This window comes from Schistocerca serialis, chromosome 5 (assembly GCF_023864345.2).
Source record: "Schistocerca serialis cubense isolate TAMUIC-IGC-003099 chromosome 5, iqSchSeri2.2, whole genome shotgun sequence".
NCBI lineage: Eukaryota > Metazoa > Arthropoda > Insecta > Orthoptera > Acrididae > Schistocerca > Schistocerca serialis.
Window position 1 is genome coordinate 416,517,434 of NC_064642.1, and position 20,022 is coordinate 416,537,455.

General features: G+C 40.5%; 1 protein-coding gene across 1 annotated transcript in view; it reads right to left on the reverse strand.

Annotated features, from left to right (window-relative positions):
• LOC126481975 (alpha-L-fucosidase-like) overlaps window positions 1-20,022 on the reverse strand; it is a 113,994-nt gene that overhangs the window by 15,633 nt on the left and 78,339 nt on the right. The window contains exons 5-6 of the mRNA XM_050105940.1: window positions 8,222-8,423; window positions 5,748-5,888 (exon numbers count right to left, since the gene is read on the reverse strand). Coding sequence (XP_049961897.1) covers window positions 5,748-5,888; window positions 8,222-8,423 — 343 coding nt within the window. The remainder of the gene's footprint in view (window positions 1-5,747; window positions 5,889-8,221; window positions 8,424-20,022) is intronic.

Sequence of the window (20,022 nt, forward strand, 5' to 3'; positions counted from 1 at the left end):
CAATGATTGCAGCAGTACTGATATGTCACGTGGCTGCTTTCACAGGTGGCCCAACCTCTTACAGGGTATGATACGCCTACGACAGGACTGGAACAGTAAGTGCTGGGTAGGTGGATTGGGCAGGTCTCACACCTGGGTCTTCCATAGGAACGTGACATGGGGGTGACTACTATGTTTTGGAGGTTTGGTGGGTGACAGAATACTTTGGGAGGGTTGGGAAGGGTCTTCAGTGGGATGTCTCATTTCAGAGCATGATGATAGATAATCAAAGTTATTACAAAGGATGTGGTATTGTTCCAGTCTGGAGCAGTACTGGGTGACAAAGGGGCACTCCTTTGTAGCTGGTATGTGATGTTGGTGGGAGGATGGAGCGAGTGGAGATATGGCATGGGAAATATGTTTGTTGTCTGCAGTATAGTACTTGTTTGTCAAGGTCTTTGTGAGATTTTCGGCATATGGAGTAATGGGGTTCCAATCATTGCTGATACACCATCCTTTGGAGCCCTTGCTGTGTGGGAGGGAATTTTTGGTGTGAAAGGGATGGCAGCTATTGAAATGCAAGTACTGTTGACAGCTGGTAGGTTTAATGGGGACAGAAGTGTGGATGGAGCCATCAGAGAAAAGGAAGTCAAAGTCCAGGGGGGTGGCATGCTGGATTGAGGACGACTTGTTGAAGCAGATGGGGTAGAAGTGTTAAAGTGGTGAAGGCATGTGAACAGTGTCCTGACTCTGAGTCCAGATAATGAAGATATCATAAATGAACCTGAACCAGAAAAGGGGTTTGGGGTTTGGGGACACTAGGAAGGTTTCTTCTAAAACAGGTTGGCATAAGAGGGTGCCATGTGGGTGCCCATGGCTGTGTTGCGGATTTGTTTGTACACCTTCCCTTCAAAGCAGAAGTATTTGTGAGTTAGGATAAAGTTAGTACTGTGTGTGAGGGACTTCGGTAGAGGAAGTGTTCAACTGCAGCCAGATAATGGGCATGAGGGATATTGGTGCATATGAAAATGGCATCAACAGTGACAAGTAGGGATCCAGGAGGTCAAGGGGTGGGGGATAGCGGAGAGTTGGTGAAGGAAGTGGTTGGTTGTTATCTTTCCCGTGGAGGGCTACATTTCAGATTGGAGGTGTTGGTCAATAACTGCTGAAATTCTTTCAATGTGGACACAATAAGCAGCTACATTGTTGTGTCCAGGATTGTTGGGTTTATGGATTTTGGGTAGGATGTAGGAGATGGGTGTCATGGGGGTCATACGGGTGACAATAAAAATGGATTCATGGGAGATGTTCTAGGAAGGGCATAATGATTTAAGCAGTGATTGGAGGTTATGTTGGATGTATGGGATGGGATGGCAGAGTTTCTAGGTGGAGGAGACACATAGTCACTGCAATTCATAATGACAGTTGTGGAACCTTTGTCTGCAGATAGGGTGATTAGGTCAGGATTTGATGTGACATTGTGTATGCTGTCCTCTCTTCTGCTGAGAGGTTGGTGTTCTGAGGAAGGGACATGGGAAGGGATGTTGAGGCCAAGTTGTAGGTAAGAATTCCTGGGATATGGCCAGGTGGTGTTATATGGGAGGGTAAGAGGATAACAGTCGGATGGTGGTACGAACTGGAAGAGGAAGGGTTCAGTGTTGGGAGTGGGTGAGTTTTGTTGGAGTGACTCATTCAAAGAACTGTTTACATTGCGGGGATTAGGAGAAGGAGAGTAGGTATTTGGAAAATCCAACATGGTTAAATTTGGGTTGGGCTGAAGGTGAGGCCTTTGGATAGGACTGAAACTTCTGTGGAGCTGAGGATTTTGGTGGGAATGTTAACAACTGTGTCCCAGGATTGTGTGGAGCGTTTGTAGGGTGTTTCAGGCATTGTGGCATGTTGAACAGATGCGCTAGGGAGGGTCTGGGTGCTATGAAGGGTTGACAAGGAAGAACATTGTGGGTAGGACAGAGGTTGAATAATGGTGCCCCAAGGCAGCAGTAGGATGTCAACAGGCTGGATAACTTATGGAGATGGTGTCTGGAGTGCTCTTTCAGGTGCTGGAGAGCAAGGGGTTCATTTTCGGAGATGTGATGTATAAGTATGGATTACACAGTAGCAGTATCTTTAAGAGAGATGGTTCTGGGATGCCTCTGCTATAGAGACATGTTTCTACAGTTTGAGATTTGTGAAAGACAGGGAGTGGAAGAATATGAAAAGGTGAGTGTTATTGTGAAAGATAGGGGGTGGGATCTAGAGAAAGGAATTTTTATTATAGGCCATCGGGAGGGGGGCAGGGATTCTATGGTTTAGGCAAAATTTATGAACAGGATGAGGAACTGGGCTTTAGCCGGGGAAAGGGATACATTTCTGAACTAGTGCAGAAAAATGGAGAAGGGGTTCATTGTGGCAGTGATTGCATTCCAGGAAAAGGAAATAACTTAGGAAAAGGCTGAATGAAGGCATGAAGTGGTTGTGAGGGGAACTGGATAACAAAAAAGACCTGAAAATTAAATACAGACATGTAAAAACAGGCACAAATGCTTAAAAATACAAACAAATACATAAAAATGCACACAAATACACGAAAATACATGAAAATACATAAAAGTACGCACAAATATATATAAAAATGTTCAAAAACGTGGGAAAAAATAATGGAATGGGTGAAGAATGGGAGAACATGCGTGTTGGGATAAGGGAAGAGAGAGAGGAGGAGGGGGGATTGGTTAGGTTCACAAGTTCATGTGGCACAGGTATGTGTGGGAAATATTGTATGAAAACATGTGAGGATGGGGAGGAAATGTTGTAAATAGTGAATAATTGTAATTGTTTACAGGAAGAATTTGGAGCATAAGATGCTGCACCAACAATCTGCTTGATCATGTAGCTATGCATTATGTGCAAACAAGATCATTGATATAGTGTGGCTTGGGTCTCAATGCTTAGAGAATAATAACAAAGGAAAACATCATAGGGTTGTGAGATGGAAGAAAAGCCATGTGGAAAGTTCAGGTATAAGTACCAACAATATTACAAAAATGATAGATTGCTTATGAAAAGATAGGTACGCATTGAACTTTTGGTGAAATCCTTCTTCAGAAAAGATAATGTGCATACATTCACACAAGCAATTATGCATCACACACATGACTGCTACCTCCACCCACTGTGTCTAGAATGCAACAGTTGCATTGAATGAAAGCAACAATCGTGAGTGAGGAGTGGAGGGTGGAGGGAAGAGCACTCTCTGGCAGAGCATACATGGACTAGACTGTGGCAAGACAAGGCTATCAGTTGCAGCATTGGAGGCTGTGGAGGAGGGAGGGGGTGAGGGAATGGTGAGCAGAAAGAGAGAGAGGGGCAAAGGAGAGGCAAAAAGCCCGGTGAGTGCATTGACAGAGAGAGGCGCACATGTGGGTGAGGGGTCATGAACTGGAATACCACTGTTAATGCCAGTACTCTGTACTCCAACAATGCTCATGTCTATGAATCTTGCCACTATTGAGCACATTCTCTCCCCAATCTGACTGACTCTAAACCCACTACCTGATTCTTCATACATCTTACTAACTTTATCCTTACTCACAATTACTTCTTCTTGAAGGGAAAGGTATACAAACAAATCTGTGGCACAACCATGGGCACCAGTACGGCACTCTCCTACACCAACCTGTTTATAGGCTATCAAGAAGAAACTTTCCTAGCCTCCTGAAGCCCCAAACCTGTGGTCGGGTTAAGATTCATTGATGTCTTCGTGATTTGGACTCAGGATCAAGACACACTGTTTCTCATGCCTTCACAACACCTTCTGTCCCATCTGCTTCACCTAGTCCTCCCGAATCCAGCACATCACCTTCCTGGACTTTGGCCTTCTCCTCTCTAATGGTTCCATCCACACCTTTGTCCATATACACACCAACTACCAATAATACAAACATTTCAACAGCTGCCATCTCTTCACATAAGGAAATCCCTCCCCAACAGCAGGCCACCCAGGAATGGTGTACCTGCAATGATGAAAACCCCCCTTGCCCAGTATGCTGCAGGTCTCAAAAAAAAACCTTCATAGACACACACTATCCCCAGACCTAGTCTGCAAACAGATTTTGCGTTAACTTTCCCACACACCCTCAATCCTACCACCACCCCCAAGAACCAGCTACAAAGGAGTGTCCCCTTCATTACCCAATACCAACCTGGACTGAAAGAAGTGAACCACATTCTTCATAATGACTTTGATAATCTGTCATCGCACTCTGAAATTAAATCCACCTTACCCTAGGTCATTCCCACCCCACCTAAAGTTGTGTTCCATCACCCACTGAACCTTCACAACATCCTAGTGCAATCCTATGCCATATCCCTATGGAAGACACTGGTGCAAGACCTACCCAATCCACCAACCTAACACTTTCTCTTTAAGTCCTTACACTATGCCATAAGAGGCTGGGCCACCTGTGAAAACAGCCATGTCATATATCAGCCCTGCTGCAATCATTGCACAGCTTTTTATATTGGTATGGCAACTAACCAGCTGTCCCCAGGATGACTATCCACTGTCAAATTGTGGCCAAGAGCAAAGTGATCACCCTGTGGCACGACATGTAGCTGAACATAGCTTGTTTGATTTCAATGGCTGCTTCACAAGCTGGACCATCTGGATCCTCCCCTCCACCACCAGCTTTCCTGAACTGCACATACAGGAGTCAGCCTTACAACACATTCTCCACTCCCGAAATTACCTCGGCTTCAACCTACGGTAATCTACTATTTCCACACCCTCCACCTAACAGTTTCCACTCCCTCTGTTGTACATCTCCTCCCAATTCATGCCTCCTCACTCCCATTTTGCACTGCCCTCTGCCAAACCGACCACACATCTTTGTTTTTCTTTTCTCTGCCACTCTCCTTTTCTACCACCCCCCATTCTGTCCCCCACTGCCTTCTGAGGTCCAACTGGCAGCCTTGTCCTGCCCCAATCTAGTCCCTGCACATTCTATCAGACAGAACTCTTCTCTCCCCCCACCCATACCCTGCTATCCCTCCCTCTTCCCTGTGTCACTCTAGATTGCTGCTTTCCTTCAACACTGCTGTTGCATTCTGGACAGAGAGGCCATAGGTAAATGTCATTTGTACATGAGGTGTGCTTTTTTGTGAGAATTTGTGTGTGTTTTCTTTCTGAAGAAGACTCTGGCTGACGCTAAATGTATAACATTCTCTTTATTGGGCCTGTGTGCAATTCAGCATGTCATCTTTATGGTGAGCAGTAATCTACCCTTTTCATTGTTTATTGATATTCCTACCTGGACTTTCACTTTTTTAAAAAATTCTGCAAACTTTAAATCAATTGAAGCAAAGTATTAATCACTGGCTGTCAATCAGGTTTATTCATTACCTGAAAAACATCAAATTTGTTTGGATTACTCAGCCTTAGCAAATAAACTATTAGTACACAAAGCAGGCAATGTTGTGGTGGACCCTGTGGACGATCCTCTTCACAAACATGACATATATGGTACCATCAATTGGTGATATAATGTGCAGAGGTAAATAAATTATGAATTTTTACTTTCTTCGTAAATTTTTTTAGAAAATGTAACAGGTGACTGTTTGTGCTATTTGTCCTCTATTCTACATGATACACTGATTACATGTGCCATCAGTATTGTACATTGTGAATTGTTTCCCAAGAGGTTTTAAAATGTATTCAAACATCAGCAAATTGTTTCAAAATAATTCAAAATAAGTAAACAGAAATATCTCACCATTACAACTGACTGTTGAAACCAACTGCTCAATCAGTTCATGAGTTGTCATGTAATCTTCTAACTTAGCATTTCTTCTGTATCCCCATGATACTTTATCAATAGTTAAACAGTTCTCCCATTTATGCGGCTGAAGAACACCTTATTATAACAAAGAAAAAGTTAGTTACATAATATGTCTTTAAAGATAGTGTGGGAACACCATTCACAATAAAAACAGAATATAGCTGCTACAGGTGAAATATTGCATTTTATTGCTGTGCACCTGCAGAAGCATACAACAGAAGACAATAGTAAACCACATGGAAATAACCCAAAAGGTTGGAAGTTTGGATAACATATTTGCAACCACAGTGGTCTAAATTTAATTGTAATAAAATAATCAGCCTTGACCACAAGATAGAATATGTTTTATTAATGCTGATCAGTTTCAATCTATACAGATAATCTTCAGACCATAAGGCATCTCCTTCAGTGATCCACAAAGAGTCTGAGTGGAGCTCAGATGCAGTTGTTATTTGTAGATCATCCTCTAGTTGAAGATTAGCTTTCCTCAGAACTGTTTTACAGCTGCTTCCAGCCCATTACACACAGATTTACCATGGCTAGTAACCAAAAAGGAACATTCAGTACCAATAGAAAAATCATTTTTGTGTTCACATGTTTTACGGCTTTTTCTATTTTTAAATTAAGCAGTGCATATGTCAGTGAAATAATGCAGTTTCTTGACTCAAGGACAGTTTACAGCCAAACTCTTAACCATTCCTTTCTAAGCAGCATTTACAAATCCTACAATGTGCTCCATATCATCGCTTATATAGCAGTGTTTTGCTACTATCAATTTATTTTCCTCATTTATCACATAAAAGCAAATAATATGGATTGTACAACTGCTTCCTGTCCAGTAGTAACTCTGGATTTAATTCTGAGTTACATAACTGTAGTTTTTAGCAAAGGCCTTTAACAGAGTGGTTTTTTTGGGGGGTTAGATTTTCTTTCAGATTATTCAAGGATCTTGCCTGACACTTAGATAAAAATGAGGGTGGTTTAATTGTATGATATTCCACTGGTTCTTTATTGTGATACTGGGTGGCAAAATAAATTCCAATTGCAAGCTAAGACTTCCTAAGAATTAATCTTGCTCATCTTACTATATCAGCATACTCGCCAATCTCTTCTGATTGAAATTTGTTTCTCTAAGCGCTGCAGCTATTGCTGGAAGTTATGAGTACATATCCAACATCTAGTTCTCAAAATAAATACAGTGCTTCTGTTAAACAACATATCATCCACTGTAGTCTTGTTTACAATAACCATTCAATATAAAAGTACCTAATCATTTGGAACATAACTATTATATTCATATGAACAAGTCCAAAAATGATCTGTCTTATTCAACAGATTCCAATTGAGAGAATGTATAGCAAGTTTTTTTGTTCCCATGATGTCATCTGCATTATCATGACCACTCTTCCTCTATGGTTCATACCATATCACCAAGGCAGGGCCCAATGACTTGGAATGAATCACATGACCCGCAAGTACCGTGAACATGATAAGATTGTATTGTCATCATGGCTTGTAGACCAGTTTCATGATACATACATCTAAAAGCAGATTATGTAATGCATCATAAGCTTTTTGTAATGGTGATCATTGTTCTTTGCGTTGAAAAATGCTTGTGCAACACATCACTTCACCAAAGTGATATCTTACAGTAAAAGTGTGTATAATTTTGGTATCAACAACTCAGTGTCATCATCAACAATTGAAGACTGCTTTACCAGTCCTGTCCAATGGTCTGTACTCAATTTCACCATCACCACCTTTGTGAGCTAATTTTTCTTTCAAAAATTCTGACAATTTGACATCACTGAAAAATTATCACAGTGATGCGTGCAGCCACAGTTTTCTGTGTCACATACAAAAAATTTTATGACTTCTTTATAAGTTTCTTCATTGTGTTCCAGATCCAAAAGTGTTACATTTTGATGGATATCACAGACACACACCAAATGGGTGCCTGCAGCATCAGCTAAAATAAACTGCTTTGGTCTTAGTGCACAAAATCTAGAAACACTAATGTTAATGTTTGGGCTCTCCCATTTAAAAAAGAATATAGTTTTTTCAGCTGCAGAGTGTAAACCTTTGTTGCATACACACATTCCTCTCAATGCTGACTTTGTCTTTTGCTCCTGGTAACAGACATGGGATGACCCCTGTCATCCTTAGAGATAACTCTTTATTTATGAAACTTTACTTGAAATCATATTGTAAGCTGTATGGTGTGTATTGTAAGCTGTATGGTGTGTAAATAATATAATGTACCAGGAAACCTATAGACAGGCCAAGTTGGCAATCACCATGACATCCTGAAATGAGCACTTAACATAATCTCATGATGAACTATAAAAACAAGTATATTATAAAATATGTTTATTACATAAATCTACATATATATATCAACTATGTACCTGGATTGTAGCGATCTGTACATGTATAGAAAGATCCATGAGTACATAAAGTGCCTGTACCCCAACGATCATTTGTGACCACAGTTTCTCTTACGGGACTTTCATTGAACAACCAGGCAATAAATTCCTTTGATGTCCAATATTCATCTGATGCTTCCCACTCTCCATCAGACCATACAATTTCAGGCTGATATGTGTTCACCTGCAAAAATGTGATGCTTATATGAAACATAGATGTAATTATCAAACTTATTTTGTTATCAGACAATGGAAAATCCAGATTGGAATAACAATTCTCTCTCTCTCTCTCTCTCTCTCTCTCTCTCTCTCTCTCTCACTCACTCACTCACTCACACACACACATGACCACTGTTTTCATGCTCTGGGCCTGACTGTAAGCATATCTGACATGAGAAGCAGTCTGTTGTGTTGGTGGGGGCAAGGACAAGGCACTGAATGGAGGAAGATGCCAGTGCGGCCTGTCAGAGCATACAGGGATGTGGTGGGGACCGGATAGGCATCTAGGTGCAGTGCTGGGAGGATTAACTGGAGGGGGGGGGGGGGGAGGGGGAGGTTGGAAAAGGGAGAGAGTAGAGGTCAGGAGTAGAGAAGGGGGAAATACTAGTAGGTGCATTGGCAGAACAGAAGACATGTCTAGTGTTTGAGTATGAGCAGGGAAGAGGATAGTTAGGTGGAGGACTGGAACTAGTAAAAGTTGAGGCCATGGTGTTATGGAAATGAAGGACATGTTATAGGAAAGAGTTGCCAGCTGTGGAATTCAGGAAAGCTAGTATGTTTAGGAAGAATCCAGATGCCACAGGCTGTGAAGCAGTCATTAATGTGAAGCACATCATGTTGGGGGACATGTTCAGTGAGTGGGTGGTCCAGCTGTCTCTTAGCCATAGTTTCATGGTGTCCATTCATGCTGACAGACAGGTTGTTAGTTATCTTGCTCCTGTAGAGAGTTGCACAATGGTTGCAGCTCAGTTGGTAGATCACATGTTTGCTTCCTCAGATGGCCTTGCCTTTAATGTGATAGGAGACCTGTGACAGGACTGCAGTAGATTGTAGTGGGAGAATGTCTAGGACAGGTATGGACTTAGATGACATGCAGGGATATGAGCCATGGGGCAAGAGATTGGCAGCATAGGTGGAGTACAGATGGACAGCAGAATACCATTGTGTGAGCGCCCCTATCAGGGCACAATGTTTGGTAGTCATAACCCTGTCAGTGAATGTGATTCAGTTGCTCCAGTCCTCTGTGGTACTGAGTCATGAGAAGAGTGCTCATTGGTGACTGGACTGTGAGAGGCAGTACGTGACTGGAGAGACAAGGCAGAGGAGATCTGTTTCTGGACAAGGATGGGGGGTGTAAATTTGGATCTGTGAAGGTCTCGATGAGACACCTGAAACATTTGGAGAAGGGCTGCTTGTCACAATAGATGCAATGACCATGGGTGGTTAGGCTGTATGGAAATGACTTCTTGGTATGGAATGAGTGACCGCTGTTAAAATGAACATGTTGGTGGTTGGTAGATCTGATGTGGACGGAGGTACTGATGTAGCCATCCTTGAAGTGGAGATCAACTTTGAGGAAAGTGTCTTGTGGGCATGAAGAGGACCAGAAGAAGTGAATGGAGGAGAAGGTTGTGAGGATCTGGAGGAATGAGGACAGGTCCATATCACATATCCTTTCTCCATATCACAAAGATGTCATCAATGAATTTGAATCAGGTGAGGGGTTTGAGATTCAGGGTGGTTAGGAAGGGTTCCTCTAGAAGGCCACAAATAGCTTGGTTTACGATGATGCTATGTGGATGCACATTGCTGTACTACTGTTTTGTTTGCAAGTGAAATAATTTAGACAAAACAATTGTGGGTGAGGATATAGTTACTAGGATATGGTACTAGGAGGCAGGTTAGATTAGATTAGATTTACTTTCATTCCAATTGATCCGTAGTGAGGAGGTCCTCCAGGATGTAGAACATGTCAGAAAAACAATAATACATGACAAATATTTACAACTGAAACAAATAAGCTAATGTAGCTTCTACAGGTCCCAAATGGAATGATCGTCATTTTTTTTTTAGTGCACACTATATGAAAGAATTATTTTACAAACACTCATTTACTAAGATCACATTAATGCACTGAATTTAAAATAAAAAAAAATGTTTTTTATTTATAAGGTAATAAACATACAATAGAACTACTACAATACTTATTTAATGAACACAACACATTACTGCACTGAAATGGTGCAGAAGTTAGATTGTACTGAGAAATTCATCAATGGAGTAGAAGGAGTTGACCACCAATAAATCCTTTAGGCTTCTCTTACACTGAATTTTATCGGTTGTTAAGCTTCTTATGGCTGCTGGCAAGTTATTGAAAATGTGTGCTCCTGAATAATGCACACCTTTTTGTACAAGGGTAAGTGACTTTAAATCCTTGTGAAGATTATTCTTATTCTTATTCCATGAATTGAGCTGTTGGTTTGAAAGAGTGATATATTTTTAATGACAATTTTCATTAAGGTTCAAATGGCTCTGAACACTATGTGAATTAACTTCTGATGTCATCAGTCCTCTAGAACTTAGAACTACTTAAACCTAACTAACCTAAGGACATCACACACATCCATGCCTGAGGCAGGATTCGAACCTGCGACCATGGTGGTCGCGCGGTTCCAGACTGTAGCACCTAGAACTGCTTGGCCACTCCGGCCGGCTTTCATTAAGGAATTAATATATTGGGAAGCAGTAGTTAGTATCCCTAGTTCCCTAAACAGGCTTCTGCAGGATGTTCTTGTACCCAGAAAACTTTAGCTTGGCTTGTAGGTTATGAGGTACTCGGACATTGGGAAAGGTAGTTAAGTCAGTTAGTTACATGCTCAATTGATGAACCTCATGGTAGTTGTTATGATGTGGAACATGTCAATTGCATAAGAAATGCACATGTGAATCAAGGTTCTTTTTTTTTTTTTTTTTTTGCTTAAAATTTTTATTACCTACCCCATTCCTTTAAATGGTACAAAATGCATATATTATACCTATAGATTTATTTATACCAATCCAAGAATTCATCTATGTTATAGAAGGAGTTGTCAAGGAAATATGATTTCAGTTTATTTTGAAACTAATGCTGCTGTTTGTCAGACATTTTATTTCATCTGGCCATTTACTGAAAAGTTTTATAATAGCATATTTTATCCCTTTCTTCCTTCTGGTATTATAATCATGAATGCCACTGTTGTTTTTGAACTGGTCCATATTGTTGAGAACAAATTTCATTACTGAGTAAATGTACTGTGAGGCTGTTGCAAGAATTCCTTGCCTTTTAAACAGATGCCTACAAGATGTATGACTATGAGCCCCACACATTGTGCTAACTACTTTCTTTCAGGCAGCGAATACTTTTTGCCTAAGTGTTGAGTTACTCCAAAATATTATTCCGTATGACACCAGAGAATGAATGTATGCAAAGTATGTTAGCTTACTAATTTCTATGTCCTCAGAATTGGCAATTATTTTGATTGCAAAAGTTACCGAACCTAGATGCTTTAGGAGATCCAGAATATGAATTTTACAATTAAGATTCTCATCTATATGTACACCCAAAAACTTAGTATGCTCTACCCTGGCTGCTGACTTCCGTTGATGTGTTACATTTATTGAAGAAACTGTACTGTCTGCAGCAGAAAATGGGATGTACTGTGTTTTTTCAAAGTTCAGAGCAAGCCTATTCGCAGAAAACCAATAAATAACTTTTCCAAAGACATTATTTGTATCATTTTGTATTGGAGTTTCTTTTACTGGATTAATAATGACGCTTGTTTCATGAGCTAACAGTGTCAGTTTAGCTTCTTGTTTCAGATATGAAGAGAGGTCATTCACTTGTATTAATAGAAAGGGACCATGATCAAACCCTGTGGAATACCTAGTGTAATTTCATCCCAGTTAGGTGAAGTGGCAAACTTCCTCAAATTACTTAAACCATATAAAGAAAGTTTTTGCTTCCTGTTCAGTAGATATGACTTAAACCACTCATATGCAGTGTTCTATAGTTGAATGCCATAGATTTTAGTGTTCAGCAAGGTGGATTGTAAAGGAACAGGTATTGTGGAGAGTCACTGGAGGAAATAGTTGGTGTCTTTTATATGGCAGGGTAGGTTACGGGGAAGAGACTGAAGGTGTCTGAGAGATTTTCTCTGTGGTGGCACAGCAACCAGGCACAATGGGGCATCTTAGGTGGTTTGATTTATGGACTTTAGGAAGTGTGTAGAAGGTAGGAGTGCATGGTCTGGTGAGGATGAGGAGTCAGATAGACTCAGAGGAGAGGTTCTGGGATGGCTCGGAGGATCTGAGGAGGGACTGGAGATTCTGCTGGATTTATGAAAGGAGGTCACCATGGCAAGGTTTGTAGATGGTCATATCTGACAGCTAGTGGAATTTCTCTGCAGATCATAACCACAGTGCTGGAGCCTTTGTTGGCAGATGAGATTATAAGTCAGGGGTCAATTTTTAGGTGGTGGATTACGGTTATTTCTGTGGATGTAAGGTTGATTTCCACATGGAGGGATTTGGGGAATGATGGTGTGGCAAAGTTCGAGGTTATGAAATTCTGGAAAGTTAGCAGAGGGTGATTTTAGGGCAGTGAGGGTGGATCATGGTTGGCTGGAAGAGTAAACTGAATCAGGATGAGTACAATATTGGTTTTAAATGATTAATGGAAAATCGCATATCAAGATGTGAAACAAATACTAACAAAGAGATACAGGGGCTGGCCAGTACTTACCTCAGCTCAGTACAGCCGATAGGTACACAAAAAACAGAACCGAAAATTTATGTTCCTAGCTTTCGGAACAAATGTTCCTTCATCAGGGAGGAGAGAGGGGAAAGATATCTTTGGCTTCCCTCTGACAACCATGCCTCCATCCTTGCTACCCTCCCTATTTTCCTTTCCCTGTTGCTTCATAACCTGGGTTGTGAGTAACTGAATCCACTTTCCCTTCTTCCCTTTCTTCCCCCTCTCTCCTCCCTGACGAAGGAACATTTGTTCTGAAAGCTAGGAACGTAAATTTTCGGTTCTGTTTTTTGTGTACCTATCGGTTGTACTGAGCTGAGGTAAGTACTGGCCCGCCCCTCTATCTCTTTGTTAGTATTTGTTTCACAATATTGGTTTTGAATTATGTCTGATTGGTAGGATTGGTGGTCAAAAAGTGTTCCAACTGTAGATACCAGGAATGAAAGAAGCCCAGTATGATAAAATCTGGGAGTGGGGCAAGAAGTAAGGCCTTTGGGAAGGACTGATACTTCTGTGGGACTGAGGCTTTTGAATGACTGGTTCTTGACTACGTTCCAGGTGTGTTTAAGGTCAGAATTCTGTATGGTGGTGGGAGGGAGTTTGTGAGAGTGTGGCGAATATAGCAAGGTAAGGTTGGCAGCTATAATGGTATGTAAGTGAGATTTAATAGAGGCACATCTAGAGGTGGTGTTTAGTGGCAATCCAGGGTGGAAATATTAGGTGAAAAGGTTTGAGGGCTTTTTGAAGTGATGTTAGGCATGCTGCTCTAATTCCTGTGTGTGGTGTGGGTGTGGGTGGGTGTTTGGGGGGGGGGGGCTGCTAAAAATCTGGGAAATGGGGGGGGGGGGGGGGGTTGGGGGAAGAATTTGGGATTGCAGAGCAGGAGAATTTTACAGATGGAGACGAGGTACTGCATGGAGGTTTAGGCCTGATCTGTATGGTAAAACAGGACTAGGTTGACAAAAGCTATAGACTGACGGAATTTTATGGATAAAGGTTACTGGGGAAGGAAGGTTGCAACCAGAGAAGGGTAATTTTATGAACAGGCCGCATGGGGAGATTCCAGGAGCTTGGCAACATTGCAGGAACAGTACATGTGACTGAGTTCTGGCTAGGGATAGGGAAACTTCCATTTGTTGGCGCACATGGAGGGAGTGAGCATCAGTGGTGGAGGATAAAAGATGCATAACAATATGCAAGAAAACATCACAAAATGGATGAAACCAATGAAGTATAGTGAAAGAGTGTGAAACCCGAGGGAGTAGGACCTATAGTGAAACACAAAAATGAGCCAAAATTGATGTGAAAACACTATGGGACCAAAGACAGAAATAAATAAAAAGATGACAATAGTGGGTGTACAGGTCGGTGGGTGGATGTCTGTGAAGAGATGGGGCAGCAGGTGTAACTGGATTAGTGAGTAAGTTCAGTATGTGCATGCTAGAATAACAGAAGAGAGCATGAGAGAGAGGGGGGGGGGGGGGGGGAGAGGGGGGGGGGTGCTTAGGTACGGGGTTGTTCAGCGAAGTACATGTGCCATAGGAAGGTACAGAAAAACATGAAAAAAATGCGAGAGTCAACAGAGGTAGTATGGTCCATTTGAAGGTCTAGGAACAGTTATAGTGTTGGGAAGAATGTGGGGCATGAAAAGTTGTTCATCTACAATCTGTGTGGTCAAGTAGCAATGGACAAGACTATTGAAATATGGTGGCTTGGAAGTCAGAACCTGTGTGGTTCAAAAGACAGCAGTAAAACATATGAAACAAGAGGAAAAAAGACACAGACATTTAGTAAAGTACTGTGTTAGAGCAGTGGCAGAGGGAAACAGCAGTTGGTTGTGAGATGGAACAAAAGCCATTAGGCAAAATCAAACATTTGGAAGTCCAGGATGTAATAACAATGATAGGAAAGGATAGATTACTGCTCACCACACAGAGGAGACACTGAGTTTCAAACAGGCATGATGAAAAAGACTGCTAAAACGTTTAAGCTTTCAGACAAAGGACTTCTTCGAAAGTAGAAAATACCCTCACATTCACACAAGCACTAATTACACTCACATAGACATGGCCACTGTTGCCAGGCACTGGGGCCCTACTTTGACTGTGTCTCATGTCACTACCACCTCGAACTGGAGTAACTGATTCACAGTCTCCACCAGGGTTTTGACTTCCCACAGTGGTATTCCACCATCCAAAAAACCTATGCAATATCCTTTCCCATTCTTATTCCATACCTGCTCCCAACCCCTCACCCCATGGCTCATATCCCTTCAATAGGCATAGATGCAAGACCTGTCCCATGCATCCTTCGACTTCCACCTACTCAAATCCTGTCACAGGCATCTCGTACCTCATCAAAGACAGGGACACCTATGAAAGCATTATTGTGTTCAATTAACTAAGATGCAATTACTGTGTGCCACTTTCTACATGAGAATGACAACTAGCAAGCTGTCTGTCCACCTGAAACAGCCATTTCCATACTGTGACCAAGAGACAGCCAGACCATCTAGTTGCTGAACATACTGTCCAACATGATGCACTTCAGTTTACTCACTGCTTCACAGCCTGCATCATCCGGATTCTTCCTATCAACACCAGTTTTTGTGAACTGCACAGGAGGGAATTCTCCCTCAATATGTCCTTTATTGTCACAACCCCCCTAGCACCTCAACCTTCACTAGTCCCTGTCATCCACCTATACCCTTTCCTGCTCTCATTTCAATACTACACATGCCTTCTGTCCAGCCAACACACATACATAGTCCTCTTCCTTTGCCTACATCTCTCCTCTGCTTCTGTCCCTCCTCCCTCACAGCACAGCCTCCCAGCACTGCACCTGTCAGCCATATCTGTCCCCACCGCATCCTGGCACACTTCCACTGGTAGCACCAGCATCTTCCCGCACCCTTACCCCGATATCCTTCTTCCTCCCAATGTCATGACTTCTCCTTACCCTCACTACACTCCCTGCTCATGTCAGATGATGCAGCTGCTGTCAGGCCCCAGCACATGAAACAGTGGCCATTTGTGTGTGAGTTGTGCTTGTGTGAATATGTGTGTGTTTTCTACACTGAAAGAAGGACTTTGTCCATGAGTTCAAATTTTTTAGCAGTCTTTTTCATTCTGCTTGTCTGCTAGTCATCGCTTATTTATGTGATGAGCAGCAATCCATCCTTTATATTTTGCCATAATTACAACTTCCACTTGAAACATAGCAAGATGGAATTAACCCACTTGCCACAATTCTACTACTTTAGATAACCAGTTTTGTTCTTTTAATGATCAGACTGGCAGCATACATACCTAGTTTAATTAAAGTGTCAGAATTCCTATCAAATGTGTACTTTATTAAAAATTTTATTGTACTAGATTATTTGAGTGCTACTAATTCCAATGATATACTTAGTTTTCCATTATACATTTTCTTTTAAGATAAACCTGTAACTGAAGTTGTTACCATGTCAAGTGATAATGAAGATGTGGTGAGCTAGTAACTGTTCATTCTTAAACAGATCTAGCACACTGGATAGCCTTAATGTCACTCTTCCCAGTAACTAGTTCAATTTCTCTGAAAATTCATTAACTAAGCAATCACTTGTACTTAAATTTTAAAGTTTTGACCCACCTGAAATTACTTTCATCATTTGAAATTCTAAATCTGTTTATTCCCAGATTTGATGTTATCCTCTTGATGCCTTAATTTTTCTGACCCATGCAGTACATTTGATTATCCAAATAAATCACTAAATGAGAAACTGCATAAATTAGGGAAATTAAGAACCTGAGAACTTTACATGAGCCACCACATAAGTATACAGTGTATCAATCAAACACCATCTTGAACTTTAACAATTTTATGAATCTGTAGCATACAGTTAAACAAAAGAAGAACTTATTTGAATCGAGCCACCACTAATAAAGTTGATCCTTATATAATAATAAAATAGATGTACCAATTTCACATATTATCAATATGCCTGTTTTTTCTGTTAGTAACAAAATTTTCTAACTGCCCAATGGTTCCACAATATATTGGTGATTTATAAAGTAGGGAAGTAACTTTACTTTTTTAAAATTTATAAAGAGGAGTAACAGTGAAATAAAGCATATAATAAGTATTATCTACCAAATACTTTATGTCCAAAGTTTATGAATAATTAGGGGAAATGTTTGTAAGACCTGTACCACCTACTGGCTTCTCTGAAATCAGGAATGCCTGCTAGTGGGCTGTAGGAACCAGGTTGACTGCCTCTGATCTGTATGATGGAATCTGCATTAACATCTCAGTTTCAAACTTTCCTTCCAGCTAGCAGCTATGTAACATTTCAGAGTAGAAATCTGCGCTGGAATTTGTCCAGGTAACATCTTGTGTCAAGGTCCACATCTCTTTGCCAAAGTGTGTATCAAAGTTGATCCTAGCAAATGTCTTTATGAACTTCTTTGATTAGCACTAATGCATATGAACTATGTCCGCCAGTCTGTATTTGATATCGGTTTTTCTTCCTCACTCTGACAATTGCACATAATTTACAATTTTCTTATGGAAGATTAATGTGTATATAGCTTGAGTGCTGAGATTGTTATGAAATCGCTTACAAAATATGTTGCCACTGATAAGGATCATAAAGTGTAAGTGCTAGTCTTGTATTTGTGAAATAGAAACAGAACTGATAGGAAAAGCTGATTATTACCAAAAATAAGTGTTGCAAATTATAAATATATAAATAATTAAAACTTAATTTGATGGTGTTGCACCTATTATTGTTCAGCTTAGTTAGAAACCCAGTTTTCAGTAAGATACTTCAAGGTTAAGGTGCTGTGAAGCAGTATTAATCATTGGTCAGGTTGGGTAACATTACATCCTCGAGTCATTCACTTATTCATTCATTCACACTTCATGTTATTGTATCCCTCATGGCAGAGAATTAAAGCATGGAACTAGACATTACATACTGGCAGGTAGATACAGGCATTAAAGGATATATATGTAAAGTATACTAATAGCTGGTGGTAAATAACTTATGTTGTTAATTATGGTAATTACTTCTAATTGTTTCAGTACATTGTGAATTGAGATATTTTATGTATAAATGGGACAGCAGTTATTTTGAAGAAAAGCTACTACGCTTTGTCGAACATTGCTCAGCTGCCTTTTCATCTCTATACTAAGCATTTGCTTAACTGATTTCAGAGAATGCTATTGGCTGTCTAAATACTGAAACAGATCAAACTTGTTTAATATGGAAATTGGTTTTAACCCGAATTGATAAGTGGACCTGCATCCACATGTTGTTGTTATTGTGGTCTTCAGTCCTGAGACTGGTTTGATGCAGCTCTCCACGCTACTCTATCCTGTGCAAGCTTCTTCATCTCCCAGTACCTACTGCAGCCTACATCCTTCTGAATCTGCTTAGTGTATTCATCTCTTGGTCTCCCTCATCAATTTTTACCCTCCACGCTGCCCTCCAATACTAAATTGGTGATCCCTCGATGTCTCATAACATGTCCTACCAACCGATCCCTTCTTCTAGTCAAGTTGTGCCACAAGCTCCTCTTCTCCCCAATTCTATTCAATACCTCCTCATTAGTTACGTGATCTACCCACCTAATCTTCAGCATTCTTCTGTAGCACCACATTTCGAAAGCTTCTATTCTCTTCCTGTCTAAACTATTTATTGTATATGTTTCACTTCCATACATGGCTACACTCCACACAAATACTTTCAGAAACGACTTCCTGACATTTAAATCTATACTCGATGTTAACAAATTTCTCTTCTTCAGAAATGCTTTCCTTGCCATTGTCAGTCTACATTTTATATCCTCTCTATTTCGACCATCATCAGTTATTTTGCTCCCCAAATAGAAAAACTCCTTTACTATGTTAAGTGTCTCATTTCCTAATCTAATTCCCTCAGCATCACCCGACTTAATTCGACTACATTCCATTATCCTCGTTTTGCTTTTGTTGATGTTCATCTTATACCCTCCTTTCAAGACACTGTCCAATCCGTTCAACTGCTCTTCCAGGTCCTTTGCTGTCTCTGTCAGAATTACAATGTCATCAGCGAACCTCAAAGTTTTTATTTCTTCTCCATGGATTTTAATACCTACTCTGAACTTTTCTTTTGTTTCCTTTACTGCTTGCTCAATATACAGATTGAATAATATCGGGGATAGGCTACAAACCTGTCTTACTCCCTTCCCAAACACTGCTTCCCTTTCATACCCCTCGACTCTTATAAGTGCCATCTGGTTTCTGTACAAATTGTAAATAGCCTTTCTCTCCCTGTATTTTACCTCTGCCACCTTCAGAATTTGAAAGAGAGTATTCCAATCAACATTGTCAAAAGATTTCTCTAAGTCTACAAATGCTAGAAATGTAGGTTTGCCTTTCCTTAATCTTTCTTCTAATATAAGTCGTAGGGTCAGTATTGCCTCATGTGTTCCAACATTTCTACGGAATCCAAACTGATCTTCCCCAAGGTCGGCTTCTATCAGTTTTTCCATTTGTCTGTAAAGAATTCGCGTTAGTATTTTGCAGCTATGACTTATTAAACTGATAGTTCGGTAATTTTCACATCTGTCAACACCTGCTTTCTTTGGGATTGGAATTATTATATTTTTCTTGAAGTCTGAGGGTATTTCGCCTGTCTCATACATCTTGCTCACCAGATGGTAGAGTTTTGGCATCCACATATTCTAACAAATTATAGAAGTTGTGTATAATAAGGTTTCTTTTATTTTTTTAATTTCTTCCAGATGCCTTTTGGCAATCTGTTACAGAAAATAAAATTTCTTTTTGGACTCAAGACATGAACAGAAAATCTGTAATTACAGACATTATTGTTACTTATCCCATAGCATCATGATTTGAATTCCATCATGCACTCTAAATTCATGTTTACGATAAACTATAAATTACATTATGGAGTAAATGTATTGGCACTTGAATGTGAGAGTCACAAGGTCCTTGTGCAGATTTCTGT